This window comes from Leguminivora glycinivorella, chromosome 5 (genome assembly GCF_023078275.1).
Source record: "Leguminivora glycinivorella isolate SPB_JAAS2020 chromosome 5, LegGlyc_1.1, whole genome shotgun sequence".
NCBI lineage: Eukaryota > Metazoa > Arthropoda > Insecta > Lepidoptera > Tortricidae > Leguminivora > Leguminivora glycinivorella.
In genome coordinates this window covers 18,611,478-18,633,655 of record NC_062975.1, presented here as the reverse complement: position 1 = coordinate 18,633,655, position 22,178 = coordinate 18,611,478, and the positions used below count along the sequence as shown (strand labels likewise).

Sequence of the window (22,178 nt, the reverse complement as noted above, 5' to 3'; positions counted from 1 at the left end):
ACAGATTCTTGTTATTAGTATATAGTTTAGCGCGCGGAGCGACTGCACACAGGCCACACAGCTGATAACACCGCGGCGTGACCGGTTCCCGACCAGCCGCCCTGCGCCCGCGCAGGTTCCCCCGCGCGCCGCGCTCACCAGTCTATCTGCCTCTCTGACGCACAGCGCACGCCACCGCGCTGCTCGGTCGCATTCCAATCGCATTCCTTTGTGCTCTCGCTCGCGCTTTATAGATTTAAGTGCTTTGCCTTGCCTATCTTGCATTTCTCCTTCTGTAAATTTAAACTGTTCGCTTACGCATGTGTGTGCTCAAGAATAAAGCTTCAAAACGTACCCTGCTTGTTTGCTTTCTACACCTGGAGCTATACCTACTGCAAGTAAGTGGAACCCGTGGGAGATAACACTACGCATCCCACACTTGTTAAGTTTCAGATTGTTTTCTTTTAATTGTTGTAGTACTTGTCGTAATCTCGCCAGCAGTTGTTGTTTGAAGCTCCTTGGATGATGATGTCATCAAAAAAACATTTTACACCTGTGATTCCTTAAAGTAGTTGATCCATAAATTTTTGCCATAAATTTGGGGCTACTTTGACCCCAAACATGAGTCTGTTTACTTTGAAAGTTCCCTTATGTGTGCTTTAGGTCTGCATCATGGCGCTTTCTTCATCCATCATCATGTGTAGGTAGGCTTGGCTAAATTCTAATGTACAGAACAGTTCTCTCCATTTATCTCTACTAGAATGTCTTCTATAATAGGGATGGGATACTGTTCATCTTTGATGGCTTTATTAAGGGTGACTTTATAATCTGCACACAACCTATGTTCCCGTTTGGTTTGACAATCGGCACCACGGGTGTCCCCCATTCTGAGTTGTCAATCTTTGTAATGACTCCTTGTTGACACAATCTAGCGGTATACTAGCCAACAATGATTGTAGCATATAGGTGGGTAGAAATAGATTCCTTTGTCTCGCTTAAATATCCTAGCGAACGGACGTGTCTTATTCCTGAACCTGCAACCCTTAATCGATATCAACCCCTAGTCAATCTAGTCATACCTATTTCTCAAGTCGCAAGTCGAGATACTCAGAAGAATAAGAGTCACAAAATGGGTCTATATTAATTCGCATAACTGAATACTCCTAATATGAATTGGCATACCGTTTATTACGCATAACGTTTAATACGCATATCATTATTTCGCATAACAGATTTCACACCTCCCCATTTAATTCTGAGTGCCTATACACCATAGTATTATATAACTAATAAAAAAAATATCTTAATGTGATTATACTTAATCTATTTCTAATCTATGCCTACGACTTGGCAATGGCCTAAGCGCCACCGGCGATCGCGCTGGTGGCTGAGGGCGTGGGAAAGGATTAGCCGTAACGATTTCATCTGGTGTTTTACCAGGTACTTCCTCCCCCCTTACTGTCTTGGCCCCCACCTCCCCCAGGTCCGTCGAACCACCAGCATGCACCTCGGGAGTCTCTAATTGGCCATCAGCTTGCTCATCACCGTCGGCCTCCTGCTCCGAAGGACACGGAATACTTGATAGAGCTGATCTGCGACTTATTTAATCTACATGTCTAACTAGAAGTCGCCCGTCTCCGTTGTCTAGGGTATATCTACGTGAACCTTCCTTGCCTACTATTGTACCCTTGATCCATTTATCGGCACCGGTATAATTTCGCGCCCAAACTGTATCACCGGTTGCCAAGTTCCGCTCCGAGATGGCGCTCTTCGCGGCCTGGACCTGGCGGCGTTGCGCGTCACGTACCCGGTCTTCCAATCCGCTCTCGCTACTTAATAAGTCTAAGCTTGATCGTAAATTTGTTTTTGTAAAAGCATTGCTGGAGTTTCACCTGTGGTACTATGTACGCTATTCCTGTAAGCTAGAAGGTAAGTTTGTAACGCTGTCTACATCTACCCCGTCCCTAAACGCTTTTTTATGGCCCGTTTACACAGCTTCACGGCCTGTTCCATGGCCCCATTGGATGCCGGATGGTACACAGGTGAAAAAGCTTGTTCAATGCCATTCTGGGTCAAGAATTGTTTGAATTCTGTACTTGTAAAGGGGGGTCCTTGATCTGAAACCACGACCGACGGCAAACCAAAGTGAGCGAATGTCGCCCTTAGTTCCTTAATTACAGCGGACGAGTTTGTGCGTGACATTTCAAACGCCTCAACCCATTTGGAGCTCGAGTCGAGTCACACAGAAAACAAAGTTGAATTAAATAAATGGAATGCGAAGTATAAGACGAGCATAATGTTATTTCACCCCAGAAGACCAACATCAGCAATTGAAGTATCACTAGGTAATGATAGACTTGTTCAGACAGTAAATGAAGTAAAATTACTAGGTTTTCAGTTAGACTCTGAACTAAAGTGGAACAAACACATAGAAATGGTATGTAATAGAATGGCTAAAGGGGTTTATGCATTACGACAGTTAAAAACTTTAATATCAGATGTCAGCTTAAAAGAGACCTACTATGCTTACGTTCACTCAATACTATCATATGGAATAATTCTGTGGGGAAGCTCTTCTGATAATGAACGCGTCCTGAAGATGCAAAAACAGGCAATCAGAGTACTTGTTGGTGCAAAGTTTAGAGATTCTTGTAGGGAGCACTTTAAAAAGTTAAGTATTTTAACATCTGTCTCAGTTTATATAATGGATGTGATAATGTATATGAGAAGGAACATTCATGAATTCAAGATACGTGCTCAATGTAACCCTCGCCATACTAAAGTCTTGCCTTTATATTGTAGGAAATCTACGTGAATCCGGATCCAAGGCCGCGTAGCGTAGATCCATGGACTTGGCGTGGCCCGTGGCGGTGCGACGACCTCCAACGCACAAGTCTCGCAACCCCTACTTAACGCCTCAACATCCGCGTCTATGTTGGGCCACTACACGTAACTTCGCGCCAGTGATCTGGGGGCACGGTAGTGCCCCCGCCAAGTCAAGCAAAAAGAGGCACGGCCGTACCATCTTTTTCTCGAAGCATTTTCAACCCCCTATGACTCCGTTGTGGAGAAACCTAGAAGCTTGAATTTTCAGCAGCCAAGTAGTCGCTATTATAAGCACGGTATATTCCAAATTTCATCTAATTTGAAACAGTGGTTTAGGAATAATTACTAGCCAAAGTTTCATAATTTTGTCACTCACTGGCTGACTGACACGCGATCATCAATAATAATAAGACACTTCTAGTACACTTGAAAGCTTCAAATTTAGAAAACCGTCAGTGTTTAGTGTATAGGTAGCACAAAAATTCAAAAATGATTCAATTTTAGTCCAGGTTTTCAGATACACCAACTGCATAAATAACTTTGTAAACTCATATCAATGTATTCTTCGTTGACTAAAGTTAAGAGGAACGTAGGCGCTTTTTAGATAAAATATGTTAGTTATGGAAAAGGGAATCTAGATAGTGGCACTTCATTACTTTCTGTCTTGTTGTTATTATGTGTTCTTTGTCTTGTCTGTGTTCACGAATAAATGTTTATTCTATTCTATTCTATTCTAATAAGTACACAATATGACGATTATAATTAATGCATAATAATAACATGATACTTTTTAATATTTTACATACACTCACGTAACTAAGATACACTGAAACGGAGTAAACTGCTCAAGTATCAGTGACACTTTTACTAATCAGGGTGATTCCTGAAAACAAACCTTTAACACGCATTATGCCAACATGATTGCAAAAAATACACACGGCATTCTTTTTCCGGTATGCAGTAGCCTCGCCAGTCCCTGTAGTGTTTCGGCAAACACCTGCATCCACTGGAGCACTGTCCCACTATACGACCAGGGCAGCTCGACGCGGGTTTGCCAAGCAAGTTGCAGGACTGGTTCCTGCAGTCTTGGATGCATGGCTCCCAATACTCGTTGTTACCGCAGCGACGTGTGGCTGGAAGAAAAAAAATGATAATAATCAAATATTTGAGTTGTTTAATAACCATAATGAGTTGAGACATTTGAGTTGTTTCGCAAATATTTTATTATTTGGAAAGTAGTTCGTTGTTTATCAGTCAATCATGTTGCAAATATTTATACGTTTTGACCCTAAGGTTCCCAATCCAAAAACGGTTCAGGTGAAATTCTGGAAGGAGAACTATCCTTCCAGAATTTCACTGATATTTAGGTACGCGAATCCATTAACAACGAACTTCTTATATAAATTCGTTGAATTATTCTTATGCTGCCCATAGTACCTACTTACCTAATCTATATAACTGTCTTCTCGATTTAAGTTTAATTTCTAGTCAATAAGTGCCTTTCAGTTTCATCCCTATTGTAACAATCTACTGAAATTAAACCTCAATACTGTCTTAGAATATATTTCGAACATTTATACAACGTGTTATATCAGCCACTGAAAATATCATACTCCTCATATTTATACTCTCGTGAGCGCGAAAAAAATTTAACATTCCCATTAAACCTGTATGAAGCAGCAATTGTTTTTAGTCTTCCATTCTTGTTGCCTACTAAAAGTTGCTCGGTATTGCTAAAGACATAATGTAACTCCGTATAGACGGTTAAAGTCTAAGAAAAAAACGTACCTCAGAACCATAAAGAAAAAGGTACGGTGGCCTAGATGGCGTTACACCTTTGGGGAACGCTCGGCTAAATGGCGCTAATATTTATATTTGACATTTTAACACATATCAAGCTAATAATATGGGCCAAACTGTCAAAACTAAAGTTCAAAAGTTTTAAGCCTGTGTCGAGAGATGGCAGTCTATGCACTGTAATTACGCATTTTACTTTGACAGTAACTCTCTATAATACTCGATCCTCTTTGATATTGCTTACACCACACCCCGTAGGTACGGCTCAGGCTTTCAGTGGCTGGTATAACACGCTATACACAATTATTACAATCTTTTTTTCCAGCAAAAACTGATATTAATACCAGAAAATACTCACGGCATTGCTTTTCGGGAACACAGTCCCCTTCTTCATTCCTCCAGTGACCCACATTATACCTGCAGCCAACGTGGCACGGCGGGTTTTCAGGACAGGTCCAGTTCTTGCCAACATCGTCGCAGCTCTGACCGACGCCACAGTCGAGGTAGCAAATGTCCCAATGCTCGTTTTCACCACATTGGTTAGCTGTGTTTGATTGGACATGAATGACCTTTAACAAGTTTTTACTAAAAATAGTCTTCGATTAAATAGCTTCAAGGGTTATCTCAAATTATTTCGTTCAACATAGGTCAGCAAATAAATATAGAAATAGATTTTGATTTAATTATCAATAAACCTAAAGGTAATTTTCAAACCTTATTATAATTTTGCACCGCCTACAACTTATCTGCTGTGCCTAAAGGTTGACTGGTAGAGAATGCCTTATGGCATTAACACTTTCGCAACCAGGCTAAATTTTGAACAATACCCCAGAAACCGACAGTACCCGATAGTCGGGCAACGACGTGCAACTCAATGCCGGACGCCGCGAACCCGATAGTCGGGCAAGCGGCGGACGCTCAGGGCTGTGTCAAGTAACTTTCGTATACGTGCATAAAATGAAAGAGTGCGTAGCACAATGTCGAAAATCAAATGTTCTAAGTACGAAATTCCGAAAGACATGACATCGAAAATCAAAATTGCTAATGTACGAAATTCCTAAATTCAACAGTGAAGTTAACTCCTCTTCGCGTAATTGTGGCTGAGAGTTGTGCTCATCAACTACTGCATCCTCGCCGAATATATTTATTAAGTCTCGCTCAATGTCATCAGGACCACGAGCATTCGCCATCGTCGTAGTAGAAACAACCAAATTAATTATCAATTCCAATCAGAGGCAAAACCACAAAGTCCAGTAAGAAAGCAGAAGTCACAGTTGTCCAGAAACAAGCCGATAGTCGTCAAAATAAAAATTAACACAACACAACAACGTCCAAAGCACATCACAAACCATTAGGGAATGGCTCGAATTGCAAATTTTACACCGTGACCGGTGTGAAAAACCCGAGTCGCAAACTTCAAATAGATAAGGGATGGTAAACAACATCTCCAGGGTTAAGTGTATGATCACAGTAACTACATTCTTTTGTCAAAGAAATTGCCACCTTATGGTATGTGTACTAGCGTACTAATTATCGTAACTATTCAAAGCTACTTGTTACGTTTTGCTTCCACGCAGTTGCAGTGCAGTGCTGTTTTATGACTGACTTATTGTCTTTTTCTGAGAACTGCCGCTTAGAAATTAGAATGTTGTTAGGTTCTTACTTCTTAGTTGAATTTCTTGGTTTATTTTTCTCCGAATTTTGTTTCACTAAAATCGTCCTATGAGTACCTACTCTATCACTCTTAAATATTCGTAAACACAAATTAGGTTGTACGATTTACGAAAATTCTAACTCCTATTGATACATACCCGTGTATGCGATTTAACGTAACCAACTAATAAGAATTATTATTTTGTAATCGCATTAGGTAAAGTAAATAAAAATACAAAGTGAATTAATAAATATAATAATCAACTGTACCAACTTTTCGACCACATAAGTACATTATAATCAGAAGACAGTCAGTGGCAGCCCTGAGGTAGCGAAGATGCAAAGCTTGCCCGACTATCGGGTACGTTGGCGTCGCGTGAAGGTTTATAGCTCTTGCTCGACTATCGGGTATACCGGCATCTGAGTAAAGTTTACGAGTACCCGATTGTCGGGTACGCGGTGTCCAATGTGTTAAGTTCGCCTATTCTACTTAATACATTGTGTTTCTTTGTTCAATAAAGATTACATAAATACATACATATATACAATCACGCCTGTATCCCACAAAGGGGTAGGCAAAACACATGAAACTACTAGAGCTTCAGTGCCACTCTTGGCAAATAAGGGGTTGAAAGAAAACGAAACTGTGACATTGCAGTGATAGGCTGCCAGCCTCTCGCCTACGCCACAATTTAACCCATATCCCATTGTAATGGCATATTAGCCACTTTCTGTGTTTAGCAGTAACACAATAGTTTACTGCGACATAACGCATATTGCTTGGTCAGCGACAATCCAAACATGTATAATGTTCGGCACCACAGAGGGGTCCCTAGAAACATGTAACAGTGTCTTTCACCTATGCACATAGGTTGGGGTAAGTTCGGATAATAACTTTATTTCTATGTGGATAAGTTCGGACATCCGTTTTATTTATGCCTCAGCTAATTTAAAGAACTCGAGCAGGGTCATGGGATATCGTTCGCCTGGGAGCAAAGAATGAGGTAGGTATTTATATTGAAACTTGTTGACGAAAGTACTAAAGAACAAATTCAAGTTTTTAGAGCGCCCCTTTCCTCACTCTTTTAGCTAACGAATGATCGCAATTGAAAGAAACAACTATAACTAATTTAATTAATTTATTGCAAGAACAACCTTCACTAAGTTCTTATTTTCTATCACCATCGTACAGTCTAACGGAGGTGGAAGTATTTAATTTAAGTTTTATTACAGGAAATATATATATTTATATCGCTCCACAAAATTATATTGGTCTTATTCCTGGATGGATATCCTTAATTAAAAATGCTATGTTATACATGTAAAATATCCTAGGTATTAATCCGTTTCACAAACTTGGGCGGTTTCTCTCACGAGTAGTTTTGGCAGCAAACTGCTAACTCCAGTTCAGGACATAATACCAGGATAGTAGCAGGATAGTATGTGGAACATATACCCGGATAAAAACACCCTGGTGGACAAACAAAATAACCAGGTGAGATAATTTTGGAAATCGGTAACTTGTTGTTTTAATTAATTCTATATTTTTAATCGCGGGGTTGCTTTTAGGGGTTTTTGGTGTAACAGAGATAAAACCACTTACCAGAAAGGCTGGGTGTTTTCCTTATTTTCCTCTGGATGTCACCGTCACGTTCTCACGTGGCAGCGATGGGAAGATTGAAGGCTGGAAAGGTAATACAAAATAATAAGAAACGGTGTTCTGGACAAAGAACATGAAGGAATAACCTCCGAGCAACACTTGTTTTATTACCAAAACTCACCGAAATAAACTGGCTGTTTACTTTTCTTTGTAAGGGCGGCTTACATTTTTAGGTTAATCGAGTTTAACGGGCTCGGCTAAAAGAACAAAATATTAATTAATACGTGAAGACCACACAATAAAGAAAACAAAGCACTCTTTGAACACTAAAACATACCCCGGAATGAATAGATTGCCTGGGATATTAACTATCTCAAAATTTCACATGCTGTCAGCTACGATTCACTTCAGGCAATGACAATATTTCAATGGTGGCCCGAGACCTTAGCCACGTATCCAACCAAAGAAAAGGAAATATTAGATTGTGAAAACTTTCACCAAAAATTAAGACAAATAACAACATACCCCTCATTTTAAAATTCTAAGTATTTTTGTATGGAAAGAAGAAATTAACTTACATTAAACGAATCTTCAACCCCGTAATGCAAATAGTCACCTTTGCTAATGACCATATCATAGACAAATGAGAACACGACTAACGCCGCAGAAGAAAAACAAAACCAAACTATTAGCTAAATTTTATTGCAAACCAATATCCTAGAATTACTTTACATGTTATAATGTTAATTTATCTTAATGAAAATGAAATCAGATTTTCTCCGACAAAAAAAAAACTTTCATTGAACGGGTATTTATGTGACTCAAATCTTCCCCAACCAGTTTATAAACGTCAAACTGTCAGAAGTGACAGAACACATCTAACCCACGCAGGGTCTCCAAAACAAAGTGAATTTATTACGAAAAGTGAGTGAATACTAAACCAAATGAGATTAAAACTGTGTGGTGTAATACAAGGGAAGTACAGCTTAAAATTGCAGGGCCATATGGCTACGGAATATGTGTAAAATAGCAAACTAGTGCATCAGTTCCGGCATCAGAATTTTACCGGTATGTTTTTATACTTTAAACTCCATTCTAGGGCTCAGTGTTGGGAATTTATACTGCATTACGTTTTCCATTTATCCATCCATCTACTTGCAGCTTAATACGTTAGAAACTATGGAGATGCGTAACCTCTGAAGTGTTACAGTTCATCTTTGGTTGGGTTAAAAAAAAAATTTAAACTAAAAAAATTTTTTTTTTTTTAAATTGGTAGGTGAATGAATTTAATTATGTATCTGGGATAGAACAGGGAACTATTTAGCAAAAGCGGAAGTATTAATGGCGATATAAACATTAGTAAGTAGCATCAAAGGAGTTAACGGTTATTAGGGATTTGAATATAGAATGACGGTGCAGGAGCATAAGCGAAGAGAATTAGTTGATTGCATTTGAAAGCGGTTAATAAGCAGAAATTTGGAGAGTGTTAGCGGTTAGTAAGGATATAGATACTCAAACAGAATTTTATGTTATACTACTATTGGGATTTGGTTCTCTTAATTCTTATATAAAGATAACTAAAATGAACTCGTAGGATGAGTAGGAACATGAAATAAACGTAAATTCAGTCTAAAGAAGCAACAGAAACTAAATAAACTTAACTTAATTCAAAATATGTTTGGTACAGAGGCTGATCAGGCATGTACGGAACTACAAACTATTTCTTTTTTTATTACCTTAGGAACGACTTTCTAATCCAAGGGATTTGGAAATTAACTACAACTACTGAAATGGGTTTACATCTATCATGCAAGAAACTATCCTATCTTATGAGAGAGATACTACGTTAAGTATGGAACTAACTAATAACTTACGCGTAAAATAATTGTGGATCCACGGTTCTTAAATTAAAGATGGAGGCACATTTCATGTCCTTTATTACAGAATGCCTAAAAAGGTAAGATTAGGTTGTGCTGGACGATTCTTTTCTATCTGAACTATCCTAACAACAAGCTATCTCGAATACTACCAGGCTAAGAGATAGAACTCTTAGACTTACCAAGTAACGGTTCTATGTAAAATATTCTATTAGAAGTGTGGACTTCGCAAAGTTCACCTTTTTTAGAAATATTAACGAGTGAGACTCATATTTATGTGTATATATTCTTTAAGTATTTACGTCTTTATAAGGACATAATTATTAGAGAGGTAGGTTGGTTCGCGCGCAACCAAGCCTATACAAACAGGAGATATAGAGATTCCTAGTTTGCAAGAGAAAGTAGGAGATCCACAGATTCCTAACAAACCGATTATACGTATGTACGGAGTTTGACCCAAATCACAAATGTTAGCTATCTAGGGGAAGGTTCTGCTTCACCCGGACGGACAATATCCTTTATGTGGAAGTTACCTAAAAGTTTACCTCCTAGGGATTTTAAAGTAAAGACTAAGGGACTGAATTTTTTGTGTATAACACATTTTTCGTAACGAGGTGCCAATTTAGCTGAAAAATTTTTAGATGCGTTCGATAAAGGAAAACACTTTTTATATACTATTTGACCTTCTTCTAATACTACATGTCGCTTCCTCATATTGTAATATCGAGCATTACGTTCATGGGAAGCAGTTTGCAAATGACGCACCTTATTAAATACAGACTGGAGCTCTTTCAACTTATCCGAAAAAATACCACTGGTATCTAACTCGACAGAATCAGGATCTATAGGGGTCTCATGATTATAAATAGAACCATCTAATATCATTTGACGACCATGCATGAGGAAATACGGGGAGTGTCTCGTAACTTCGTGCTTGGCAGTATTAAGGGCGCACTGAATCTCCGAGACGTTCTTATCCCAATTACGGTGATCAGAACGCACATAGGAGGCAATGGTTCTGACTAACTCACGGTTTACGCGCTCCGTTTGGTTCGTCTGAGGATGGTATCTAGGGTTATAGAAAATATGGGGAACCCCATATTTAGTCATGAGATCTCTGAAATCCTTGGATGTAAATTGAGCACCATTGTCACAGAATAAAATCTTTGGAATCCCGTGTACAAGGAAAATACCTTTTTCTAAACACTTCACTATTGCTTTCGCAGTGATAGTGCGTAAAGGAAATAACGTAACATATTTACTAAAATAGTCCGTACATACAAATAGATATTGGTTCCGCGAATAAGAAGGCGGAAAAGGTCCTAATATATCGCAGGAAATGGCCTCGCCTGGAACAGATACCCGACGTGGGTTACCCATCAAACCAGGACGAGCTAAGTTTATAGGTTTATAAGTCCTGCATATTTCACAGGTACTGACGTATTCTTTAACATCTTGAAATAGAGTAGGCCAATAGTATAGCTCGGCGATCCTAGAGTGAGTTTTAGCCACTCCAAAATGACCGGCCGTAGGATCATCATGGTACTTGATTAATGTTTCGTTTCTCAGCTCGTAGGGTAATACCAACTTCCATTCGAATTGAGCGGTAAGGCGATATTTATTTTTAGAGTATCGAAACAGTTTGTCATTTTCAATTTTAAAATTTGGAAATAAAGAAGGCTTTTCAGAGACCTTTTTGTATAAATCTAAGTACCACGGGTCCTGAATAGAAGATGCGTCTATGGCATCCACATGAATGCGTGAAAGGCAGTCCGGAATCACATGTTCTTTACCTTTCCTGTGTATGATCTCGAAATTAAACTGACTTAAGCGACAGGCCCATCTATTTAAACGACCAGAGGGATTTTTTAAATTATGAAACCATTTCAACGAAGCGTGATCCGTCACGATATAACATTTCCTACCTTCTACATAGGCTCGGTACTGCTCTAAACCATAAATTACGGCCAACAACTCGCGTTCAGTTGCCGAATAATTAGTCTCTGGTTTATTAAGAGTACGGCTGGAGTAAGCAATTGGATGATCTAGGTTGTCATACCGTTGAGTTAAGACGGCACCAATGGCATCCGAGGATGCGTCACAGTGAATATAAAAACTTTCGTTGAAATCAGGGCACTTTAGTATAGGTGCAGAGATAAGAGCAGATTTTAATAAATTAAAAGAGTTATTAACTTCCTCTGACCAAACAAAAGGTACTTTTTTACTCGTTAATCGAGATAAAGGTCGAGCGACTTTAGCAAAATTATTTATAAACCTTCGGTACCAACCACACATACCAAGGAAGCTTTTGACACTCTTTGAGTCCTTGGGTATGGGAAAATTTACAATTACATCTACTTTAGAAGGATCTGTACGAAGGCCATATTTATCTACCAGATATCCTAAGTATTTTAGCTCAGACCTACAGAATAAAGATTTCTTCATATTAATGGTAAGATTTGCTGCTTTGAGTTTTTCAAAAACAGCTTCTATTAAACGTATGTGTTCGTCAAAATCGGATGTACATATAATTATATCATCTATGTAACAAAATACTTTATTGTCAAATTCCGCTGTAAATAAGTTATCCATTAACCTTTGCATGGTGGCTGAGGCACCTACAAGGCCAAAACACATTCTATTGTAATGAAATAATCCCTTTCCGGGCACTGTAAAGCTAGTCTTTTCTTTCGAGCTTTCACTCAACGGAATCTGATGATACGCTGCACTTAAATCAAGAGAAGTGAGATATTTCGCATCACGCAAATTATCGAGAATATAGTGAACATAGGGTACTGGGTAGGCGTCGGACTTGGAAACGGAGTTAACCTTTCTACTATCTAGACAGAGTCTCATATCCCCATTGGGCTTCTCGACCATTACTACAGGAGAATTCCAAGGTGAGTGAGGAGGTTCTACTATTCCTTCTTTAAGCATACGGTCTACCTCCTTTTCCAAAGCCGCAAGCTTATCCGGACTAAGACGGTAATATTTTTGTTTAATCGGGTGTGCATTACCCGTGTCTATAACATGTTCTATGAGGTGGGTTTTTCCCAATCCTACCTTGTCAGTATCAATTTGTTCATACAATTTTTTAGCCTTTTCTAAACGATTCTTTTGGTCGTGAGTCAAATTGTTATAATCATTTAATCCCGACGCGTTGGGTAAAGTAGCACTGCAAGAGACGCGTCCATCATTAAAAGTTTCTACTACATCTTTAATTTTTTCCGGAATTAAATCATAAGCACGCCAAAAGTTGAGGCCAAGAATCATCCGATTTTTAATATTCGGTTGAATGTCAAAATGTATTAATTTTAATTCACCTTTGAAGTTTATAGGTATCATCATGTAATGAGTAATTAAGAGTGGATGGCCATCGGCCACCCTCAAAGAAAGAGGTTTGTCGCGTTCCTGTACTGGGATGCCTACCGATTCGAAAATGGACTGGCTACCGCGACCCAAAAGACTAACCGATGATCCTGAGTCTAATAACGCTCTCACTGTTAAGTCAAATACTTTCAAAGGCAAGTAAAGTCGATTATCACCCTGTGGAGGATTAAAATGAATTGTCTCTTCTACTTGTACAGGAGTGGATGGGAGGGATGTTTTCTTTTTAGAAGAGACAAAGTTATTCAGTTTTTTGGAACCGGGTTACATTTTGGGCACTCAGGGGTACGAACTCCCTTCGCACCACATTTAAAACACACAGTTTCCCTAGAAGATCTACACGTCCTAGTAGGATGATTGGTTTTCCCGCAACGAAAACAGAAAAGGTCATTCCTTCCAGAAGAGGTCTGCCCTACAGCAGCGACAAAAGTCTTAGACATGTTAGAAGTACGAGCAGAACCAAACCTATTTCTAGTCTCACCCTTATTTTCCTCAGTACCTAGGGATGACGACCCCGATTTCTTTGATAACAGCGGTTCATGAAACTGCTTTGCCTTAACTTGAGCCAATTCAATCCTCCTACACAAGTCTTTTAGTTGTTTAATGGACCTGACATCATGAAGAGCCAAATCCTTCGAAAACTCCGGCCTAATATTACGCATCAGCGTGTCCAGCTTATCCTCTTCAGGAACCTGACGGCTCAAACGGTCGTACATTCCCAGCATCGTGGAGACAAAATACACGATAGTCTCGGACTTAGCCTGTGTCCGGTTTCTAATCTCTTGTAAAAGAAGATGATCCAAATCTGGAATATCAAACTCTTCCCTTAAAGCGGATACTACCTCCCGATAGGACAACAAGTCTGTACGCTGAGATCGAAACCATGACAACGCCGGTCCCTCAAGAATCTCGGGGAAACCCCTATAAATTCGGTTCTCGGAAATCCTACGAGCAACGCGTAGTTCCTCCAACCGCGACAAAAAAGAGCGAACGCAAGTATCGCCTTTGAATTTCAAGTTCAAGGAATTTATATTAAAAGTCTTTTCCGGTTTGTATACCACTTCTCGGACAATTCGGTCACCTACAGCAGACGCAGGATCTTCTCCGCCAGATTCAGAAGAGGCCGACGAGTCATCTCCCAGCAACCGTTCCATAATAGTAGATACTGTTCCTTTCAGTAGCTGAACTTCCTCAAGATTTTGATCCAACCGAGAGAGACGACATATTAAGTACTTGCAACGCGAAAGTAACCTATCCTTAGCGACTGCCGAAATATCATCAGATACTTCGCGTTCAATTTCCTGAATCTTATCCTGACACAGCTTGATTTCTCCCACTGGATCGTTGACGACAAGGTCTTGAAATTTCAAACTACCCTTTCGAGCAAGCTCGACTGTTTCTTTTAACGCCTGACACAAACTGGTCCTTCTGGAAACTGGATTTACTGGAAGCCTACGAATCGCCAACTCGTGTGTGATTTCATCTTTGTGTAAATGCGTTATTTTGCAACCTGCTTTTATGAAATCCATTTTGTTTTTAAAGTATGGTATACTTTTATCGAAATGTCCGAATTAAGAAAAGATTTCCAAAATTATTTTGTATGATATACAACCTCTATATATAAGGAGTTACACTTCTAATTGTTTAAGTTTATAAGCTTAAAAAAATTTTTTTTTAAGTTTTATGACAAGTAACACAGAATATTTTAAGTTTCTAAGCTTAAATTTGTCAATAATAATAATTGTAAATAGCCAACAAATGTTCGCCAATACAGCAGATAATACAACTTATATTAAATTAAAGTACAGCCAGATATTCGCCTTCACTAATACTAAAGTAATAAATTCTATTATTTTTTTCAATTGCGATATTCTCCCTAAGGCTCAACGTTGGGAACGCCACTTATAATGTTCGGCACCACAGAGGGGTCCCTAGAAACATGTAACAGTGTCTTTCACCTATGCACATAGGTTGGGGTAAGTTCGGATAATAACTTTATTTCTATGTGGATAAGTTCGGACATCCGTTTTATTTATGCCTCAGCTAATTTAAAGAACTCGAGCAGGGTCATGGGATATCGTTCGCCTGGGAGCAAAGAATGAGGTAGGTATTTATATTGAAACTTGTTGACGAAAGTACTAAAGAACAAATTCAAGTTTTTAGAGCGCCCCTTTCCTCACTCTTTTAGCTAACGAATGATCGCAATTGAAAGAAACAACTATAACTAATTTAATTAATTTATTGCAAGAACAACCTTCACTAAGTTCTTATTTTCTATCACCATCGTACAGTCTAACGGAGGTGGAAGTATTTAATTTAAGTTTTATTACAGGAAATATATATATTTATATCGCTCCACAAAATTATATTGGTCTTATTCCTGGATGGATATCCTTAATTAAAAATGCTATGTTATACATGTAAAATATCCTAGGTATTAATCCGTTTCACAAACTTGGGCGGTTTCTCTCACGAGTAGTTTTGGCAGCAAACTGCTAACTCCAGTTCAGGACATAATACCAGGATAGTAGCAGGATAGTATGTGGAACATATACCCGGATAAAAACACCCTGGTGGACAAACAAAATAACCAGGTGAGATAATTTTGGAAATCGGTAACTTGTTGTTTTAATTAATTCTATATTTTTAATCGCGGGGTTGCTTTTAGGGGTTTTTGGTGTAACAGAGATAAAACCACTTACCAGAAAGGCTGGGTGTTTTCCTTATTTTCCTCTGGATGTCACCGTCACGTTCTCACGTGGCAGCGATGGGAAGATTGAAGGCTGGAAAGGTAATACAAAATAATAAGAAACGGTGTTCTGGACAAAGAACATGAAGGAATAACCTCCGAGCAACACTTGTTTTATTACCAAAACTCACCGAAATAAACTGGCTGTTTACTTTTCTTTGTAAGGGCGGCTTACATTTTTAGGTTAATCGAGTTTAACGGGCTCGGCTAAAAGAACAAAATATTAATTAATACGTGAAGACCACACAATAAAGAAAACAAAGCACTCTTTGAACACTAAAACATACCCCGGAATGAATAGATTGCCTGGGATATTAACTATCTCAAAATTTCACATGCTGTCAGCTACGATTCACTTCAGGCAATGACAATATTTCAATGGTGGCCCGAGACCTTAGCCACGTATCCAACCAAAGAAAAGGAAATATTAGATTGTGAAAACTTTCACCAAAAATTAAGACAAATAACAACATACCCCTCATTTTAAAATTCTAAGTATTTTTGTATGGAAAGAAGAAATTAACTTACATTAAACGAATCTTCAACCCCGTAATGCAAATAGTCACCTTTGCTAATGACCATATCATAGACAAATGAGAACACGACTAACGCCGCAGAAGAAAAACAAAACCAAACTATTAGCTAAATTTTATTGCAAACCAATATCCTAGAATTACTTTACATGTTATAATGTTAATTTATCTTAATGAAAATGAAATCAGATTTTCTCCGACAAAAAAAAAAAACTTTCATTGAACGGGTATTTATGTGACTCAAATCTTCCCCAACCAGTTTATAAACGTCAAACTGTCAGAAGTGACAGAACACATCTAACCCACGCAGGGTCTCCAAAACAAAGTGAATTTATTACGAAAAGTGAGTGAATACTAAACCAAATGAGAATAAAACTGTGTGGTGTAATACAAGGGAAGTACAGCTTAAAATTGCAGGGCCATATGGCTACGGAATATGTGTAAAATAGCAAACTAGTGCATCAGTTCCGGCATCAGAATTTTACCGGTATGTTTTTATACTTTAAACTCCATTCTAGGGCTCAGTGTTGGGAATTTATACTGCATTACGTTTTCCATTTATCCATCCATCTACTTGCAGCTTAATACGTTAGAAACTATGGAGATGCGTAACCTCTGAAGTGTTACACATGTATATATAGGCATACATTTATACAATAAAAGGGATTGATTGGGATTCATTACTATCTACTACTCGTGTCTATCATTGACTACACCTCATCACGTGACGCTGCTCTTCCTCATCTGTCACATCATATCTTGTTATTACATGGCGACCCTTGCCTCACTGAACCAGTGAAGAATCTTCAGATACGCAGTCAGACCGGGTTCACAGTTCAGGCACACTGTGGACCCGGGGAACCCGAGAACGTCGAGAGTGAAAATTATTTATTCCACTGAAGACTATTAATGAAGATCGGCGCTGAAGAAACCACTTAAAAGAAAAAGATGTCCTACAACCGAAAGCAATAAGAAGACCACGAAGAAAGAAGAGCGTTGTCCAGGGTTTCCCGGCTCGCAAACGAAGAGGTGTCCAGGGTTATCCCGGCCCATGTTCGAGGGAGTCCAGGGTTAGCCCGGCCCGCATCATCACCCGTAGCAGAGCATCGATCACGTGCAGCATCAGCAAGAGCTACGTGGAAGAGGACGATGATGGAGCCAGCTCGAAGCAATGGACTTCTAAGGAACGCGGCCATCATCATCACCAAACAGGGTCCCCTATCCAGTATTTTTCTTTTCACTTTCTAATTCATATAATTATTGTGTCAAATCGTAATTTCCTAATATTTTTCGTTAACCTTATAACGTATTCATCTTATTTTTTTACCAAATTTTAAGGTTGTCGCTGAAATCTAAATTCTAGTTAAATTTTACTCGCTCCAATTACCATAAAAACGTAAATCATAATTCCCTTATTATGGTTTTACAACATAACTTCTCTTTTAACCGTACATGGTAAAATAATTTATAAAGTCATATCGTAAATAGCAAATTGTAAGTGTCGAAAATAGTCCACGAAAACAGTTTACGCAATTGCGCACGCGACGACGTCAGTGCACGTTCCGCGCGTCAGCAAAAAATTTAACTAGGTCGCGTGACTTCGCCGCGAATCCACATTATTTTAATAATTAGTGAATGAAATTTGATACCGACAATTAAATATTGGGTTAGTAAGAAAGTAATGAGCGATCGATTGAATTCCACATAAAATTTTTGAGAGAGTTCTAGAATCTTCTATGGTCGAAAGTATATAAAGGGCGAGTCGCACAGTTTCTCGTCAGTCATTCACTAGCTGTCGGCGAGCTAATATAAGGAAGAAAATGGACGAATTAAAAGTGCATGTAAGGCATTGCTTACTATATGAATTTCAGTCTGGCCATTCAGCCGCCGAAGCAGTGCGTAATATATGTCAGCGTGTTGCTCCTGAAGTTGTGTCTGAGGTCACGGCAAAACGATGGTTCCAGCGGTTTCGTAGTGGCGACTTTTCATTATCAGATCAACCTAAGTCTGGTCGACCGGTGAAGATTGATGTAGCCAAATTAAAAACCTAATAATTAACAACTTCATTCAATAAAATTATTTAATTGCTATTAATTAGTAACTAGTACTACTTTAGCTACATTTTAGACTGATCATCTGATTTGTAGTTTATGTAGAATTGGTTTACTTTCTTAAATATATTTTTTTAAAACTTACTAAATTTTCGTTACCAGGCATATACTTATATATAGTTAATTAGTTCATGGTACTAGTATACGAGTAAGACAGGTTAGCGTTGCGTAACTAGTCCTTTTTGTTAGATAAAATCAACAATTTGGAGACGAAGTCTTAGATAGTTTCTGCAAACGTGGAGGCACATCAAGTTATGTGACCTCATACAGCTAGAGCACAAGTCCTTCATACTTGATCATGGTGCGAACAACCGTATTCCTCCGTGAAAGATGTAGGAGACTCCTTGTAGTCTTAATGTAGATGTGCCTAGGTACAGGATATCCCTAAAGGATAGGCCTGATATGCCGTGTTTATGTCATAGGGTGACCAGACCCTCGGGAACGATTCCCATGTATTAAGTATAGGGTACGCAGAGGCGCGTAGCCCAAATTATTATTGTTAGGAGTATAGGACTCCGATTTATTGTTTAGGAGTATAGGACTCCGACCGACATTACTTATAGTTATTTTTGTACCAACACGATTTTTCAGATTAAATGATTCTCTATACGAACAGAGATAGATATTATTTCGAGAAGCGATAGCGTTTGATGATTTTCTGCCTGATATATAATAATATAATTTATGTTGGAATTTCACTGCTAATAATGATTTTAACAAGTTACAATTACAAATCTTATTATTGATTTTTACTAATATTTTACAACTGAAAAATAACTTAACTATAATGATTTTTAACGACTGCCACGCTATCAAGACACTAGCACACCAGGAGCAATTAATTAATTAATGTTCATTTTATTTCGAGTTTATTGTCTCATTTACTCATTTTAACTATTTCAATTTAATTTCAGAAAAAATTGTAAACTAAGTAAATGCGTTTAAATTTTTTCTTCTGCCACCCCGGCGGTGAAGGGACTTTCGGGGGAGGTGTAATGGCATATTAGCCACTTTCTGTGTTTAGCAGTAACACAATAGTTTACTGCGACATAACGCATATTGCTTGGTCAGCGACAACCCAAACATGTATATATAGGCATACATTTATACAATAAAAGAGATTGATTGGGATTCATTACTATCTACTACTCGTGTCTATCATTGACTACACCTCATCACGTGACGCTGCTCCTCCACAGCCGTAATAACATATTTTGTTATTACACCATAGTCGCCTTCTACGACACCCACGGGAAGAAAGGGGGTGGTGAAATTCTTAATCCGTCACCACACAGGTTACATAAATACATATAGATTACATAAATAATTATAATATACAGGGTGGCTCTTTCAAATCGGTCAGTATGGGAAAGTCTGAAACTGTAAGACATACGAAGATTTGTTCTTAGGAACCATGTCACCGATTTTGATAAAAAGAAAAACTGCATTCATACAATTAAAAAAAAAGTGTACCCAGCTGGGGAATCGAACCCGGTTGTTTTGAAAAAATAAACTTACACTATTTCTATTCAGATATCGTTTGTGTAGGTCTTAAGCAGTAAATATCTCTAAGAAACATAATGTCTAAAATGAATAAAATGCATTTTTTTCACATACTTTAATTTATCATGTTGTTGTTGTATGTCCTAAGGCACCCCATAGGTGCATAGGGCCTCCACAAGATCCTTCCACGCCTTTCTATCTTGAGCCACCACCTTGGCCTCGTTCCAGCTCAGTCCATATTCCCTCAGCTCGTTCTCAACGCTCCGTCTCCAGGTGTGTACGGGGCGTTTGCAGGCCCTCTTTCCTCCTTGAGGCCGCCACTCAAACGCGATACTGGCGCTGTTGGTAGCTCCTCTTCGAAGGGTATGACCGATCCATCTCCATTTCCGCAGAGCCACTTCCTGGGCAATCGGAGGTTGTCGGCACATACTCCACAGATCCTCATTTCTTATAGTTTTCGGCCAGAAGATACGGAGGATCGACCGGAGGGACTTATTGACAAACACTTGAAGTTTGTGGGTCAGCCCCTTTGTCACTCTCCATGTCTCACAGCCGAAGAGAAGCACGGTCTTGACAATGGATTCGAAGAGGGAGATTTTCACGCGGCGAGTAAGCACGTTTGAATCCCAAACAGGCTTGAGTTGAGCAAATGCAGCTTACTTTAATTTATCATAGTAGGTGTTAAAAGTGACCACCGTTACAATATTCAGCAAGTTCACTTCATCTTTACAACAGTGTACAAAAATAGCTATAACACCGTTGAAGACCTAAAAGTAGCCATAGAGTCGACTTTAACGCAGATTCACCACATGAAGATACAAAATGCAATAGTAAGATCGTTACCGAGACGTGTTGAATATTGTATTGAAAAAGACGGTGGTCACTTTGAACACCTACTATGATAAATTAAAGTATGTGAAAAAGTGCATTTTATTCATTTTAGACATTATGTTTCTTAGAGATATTTACTGCTTAAGACCTACACAAACGATATCTGAATAGAAATAGTGTAAGTTTATTTTTTCAAAACAACCGGGTTCGATTCCCCAGCTGGGTACACTTTTTTTTTAATTATATGAATGCAGTTTTTCTTTTTATCAAAATCGGTGACATGGTTCCTAAGAACAAATCTTCGTATGTCTTATAGTTTCAGACTTTCCCATACTGACCGATTTGAATGGGCCACCCTGTATATTCATAAATGTACAATAATAATAAAAATTTGAAATATAGTATAAATAGATAATGTAAGAAGTCATTTAAACATACTGACCTTCACAAAAGATGACGCCACGTGTCACAGATCCAGCTAACAAGGCTAAGACGAGTGTCGTCCGCAACATTATACTCGACAGCGTGTGCTGAGTAGCCTGAGTCGATTTCTTCTTTTATAATCTATCTGTTGTCATGTCCTGCATTTGTGTCAGTTGAGTAGTTATATTTTATATGAAAGATTGTGGCGCAGGCGAGACGCTGGCAACCTGTCACTGCAATGTCACAATTTGGATTTCTTTCAACCCCTTTTTGCCAAGAGTGGCACTGAAACTTAGTTGTTCATGTGCTCTGCCTACTCCTTTATGGGATACAGGCGTGATAATATGTATGTATGTAGATTGTTAGTAAGGTAATAATTTCATTTTCCCTTTTTAGATCATCTTTTTTTGTATTTCTGTCGTAGCGTATAATTAGCACATTAATTTGTTATAATGGAAGCTTTATTGTAAAATATAACTATCTACTAATCTAAATACATATTTAGTAAGTTAGGTTTCAGATTTTGTTTGTTTTGTTCCTATTTATGTATCTATTTGTTGTATTTATGGTTTCTTTATTGCACATCAGCAAGCTTACTCAAAAAGATAAACTCATGTTGTTATGTGTGTTACCTACTTTTTCAGGGTTCCGTAGTTAACTAGGAACCCTTATAGTTTAGCCATGTCTGTCCGTCCGTCCATCCGTCCGCGGATAATCTCAGTGACCGTTAGCACTAGAAAGCTGAAATTTGGTACCAATATGTATATTACTCACGCCAAAAAAGTTGTGAAATAAAAAGTGGATAATAATGTTTTCATCACATTTGCTGTTTAAAGGTATCATTGCGTCTACGTGTACTATGCATAATGTGCATAATGCATAATGTAGGTACTATTTTATTCCCAAGGA

General features: G+C 38.5%; 1 protein-coding gene across 1 annotated transcript; it reads right to left on the bottom strand.

Annotated features, from left to right (window-relative positions):
* Window positions 1-3,603: 3,603 nt before the first annotated feature.
* Window positions 3,604-21,381, bottom strand: LOC125226216. Its single transcript, XM_048130134.1, has 3 exons — window positions 21,289-21,381; window positions 4,961-5,171; window positions 3,604-3,938 (listed from the first exon to the last, which is right to left on the bottom strand). The coding sequence occupies exons 2-3, from the start codon at window positions 5,162-5,164 to the stop codon at window positions 3,828-3,830; spliced, it is 315 nt and encodes a 104-aa protein (XP_047986091.1). The 5' UTR covers window positions 5,165-5,171; window positions 21,289-21,381; the 3' UTR covers window positions 3,604-3,827.
* Between the last annotated feature and the right edge of the window lie 797 nt (window positions 21,382-22,178).

What these genes read in the sequence shown, in the direction of transcription:
- LOC125226216 (XM_048130134.1), bottom strand. Translation starts at nt 5,164, where the DNA reads ATGTCCAATCAAACACAGCTAACCAATGTGGTGAAAACGAGCATTGGG. An exon ending in TGTTCCCGAAAAGCAATGCC is followed by an intron (nt 3,939 to 4,960) that starts GTGAGTATTTTC and finishes TTTTTCTTCCAG; the next exon opens with CCACACGTCGCTGCGGTAAC.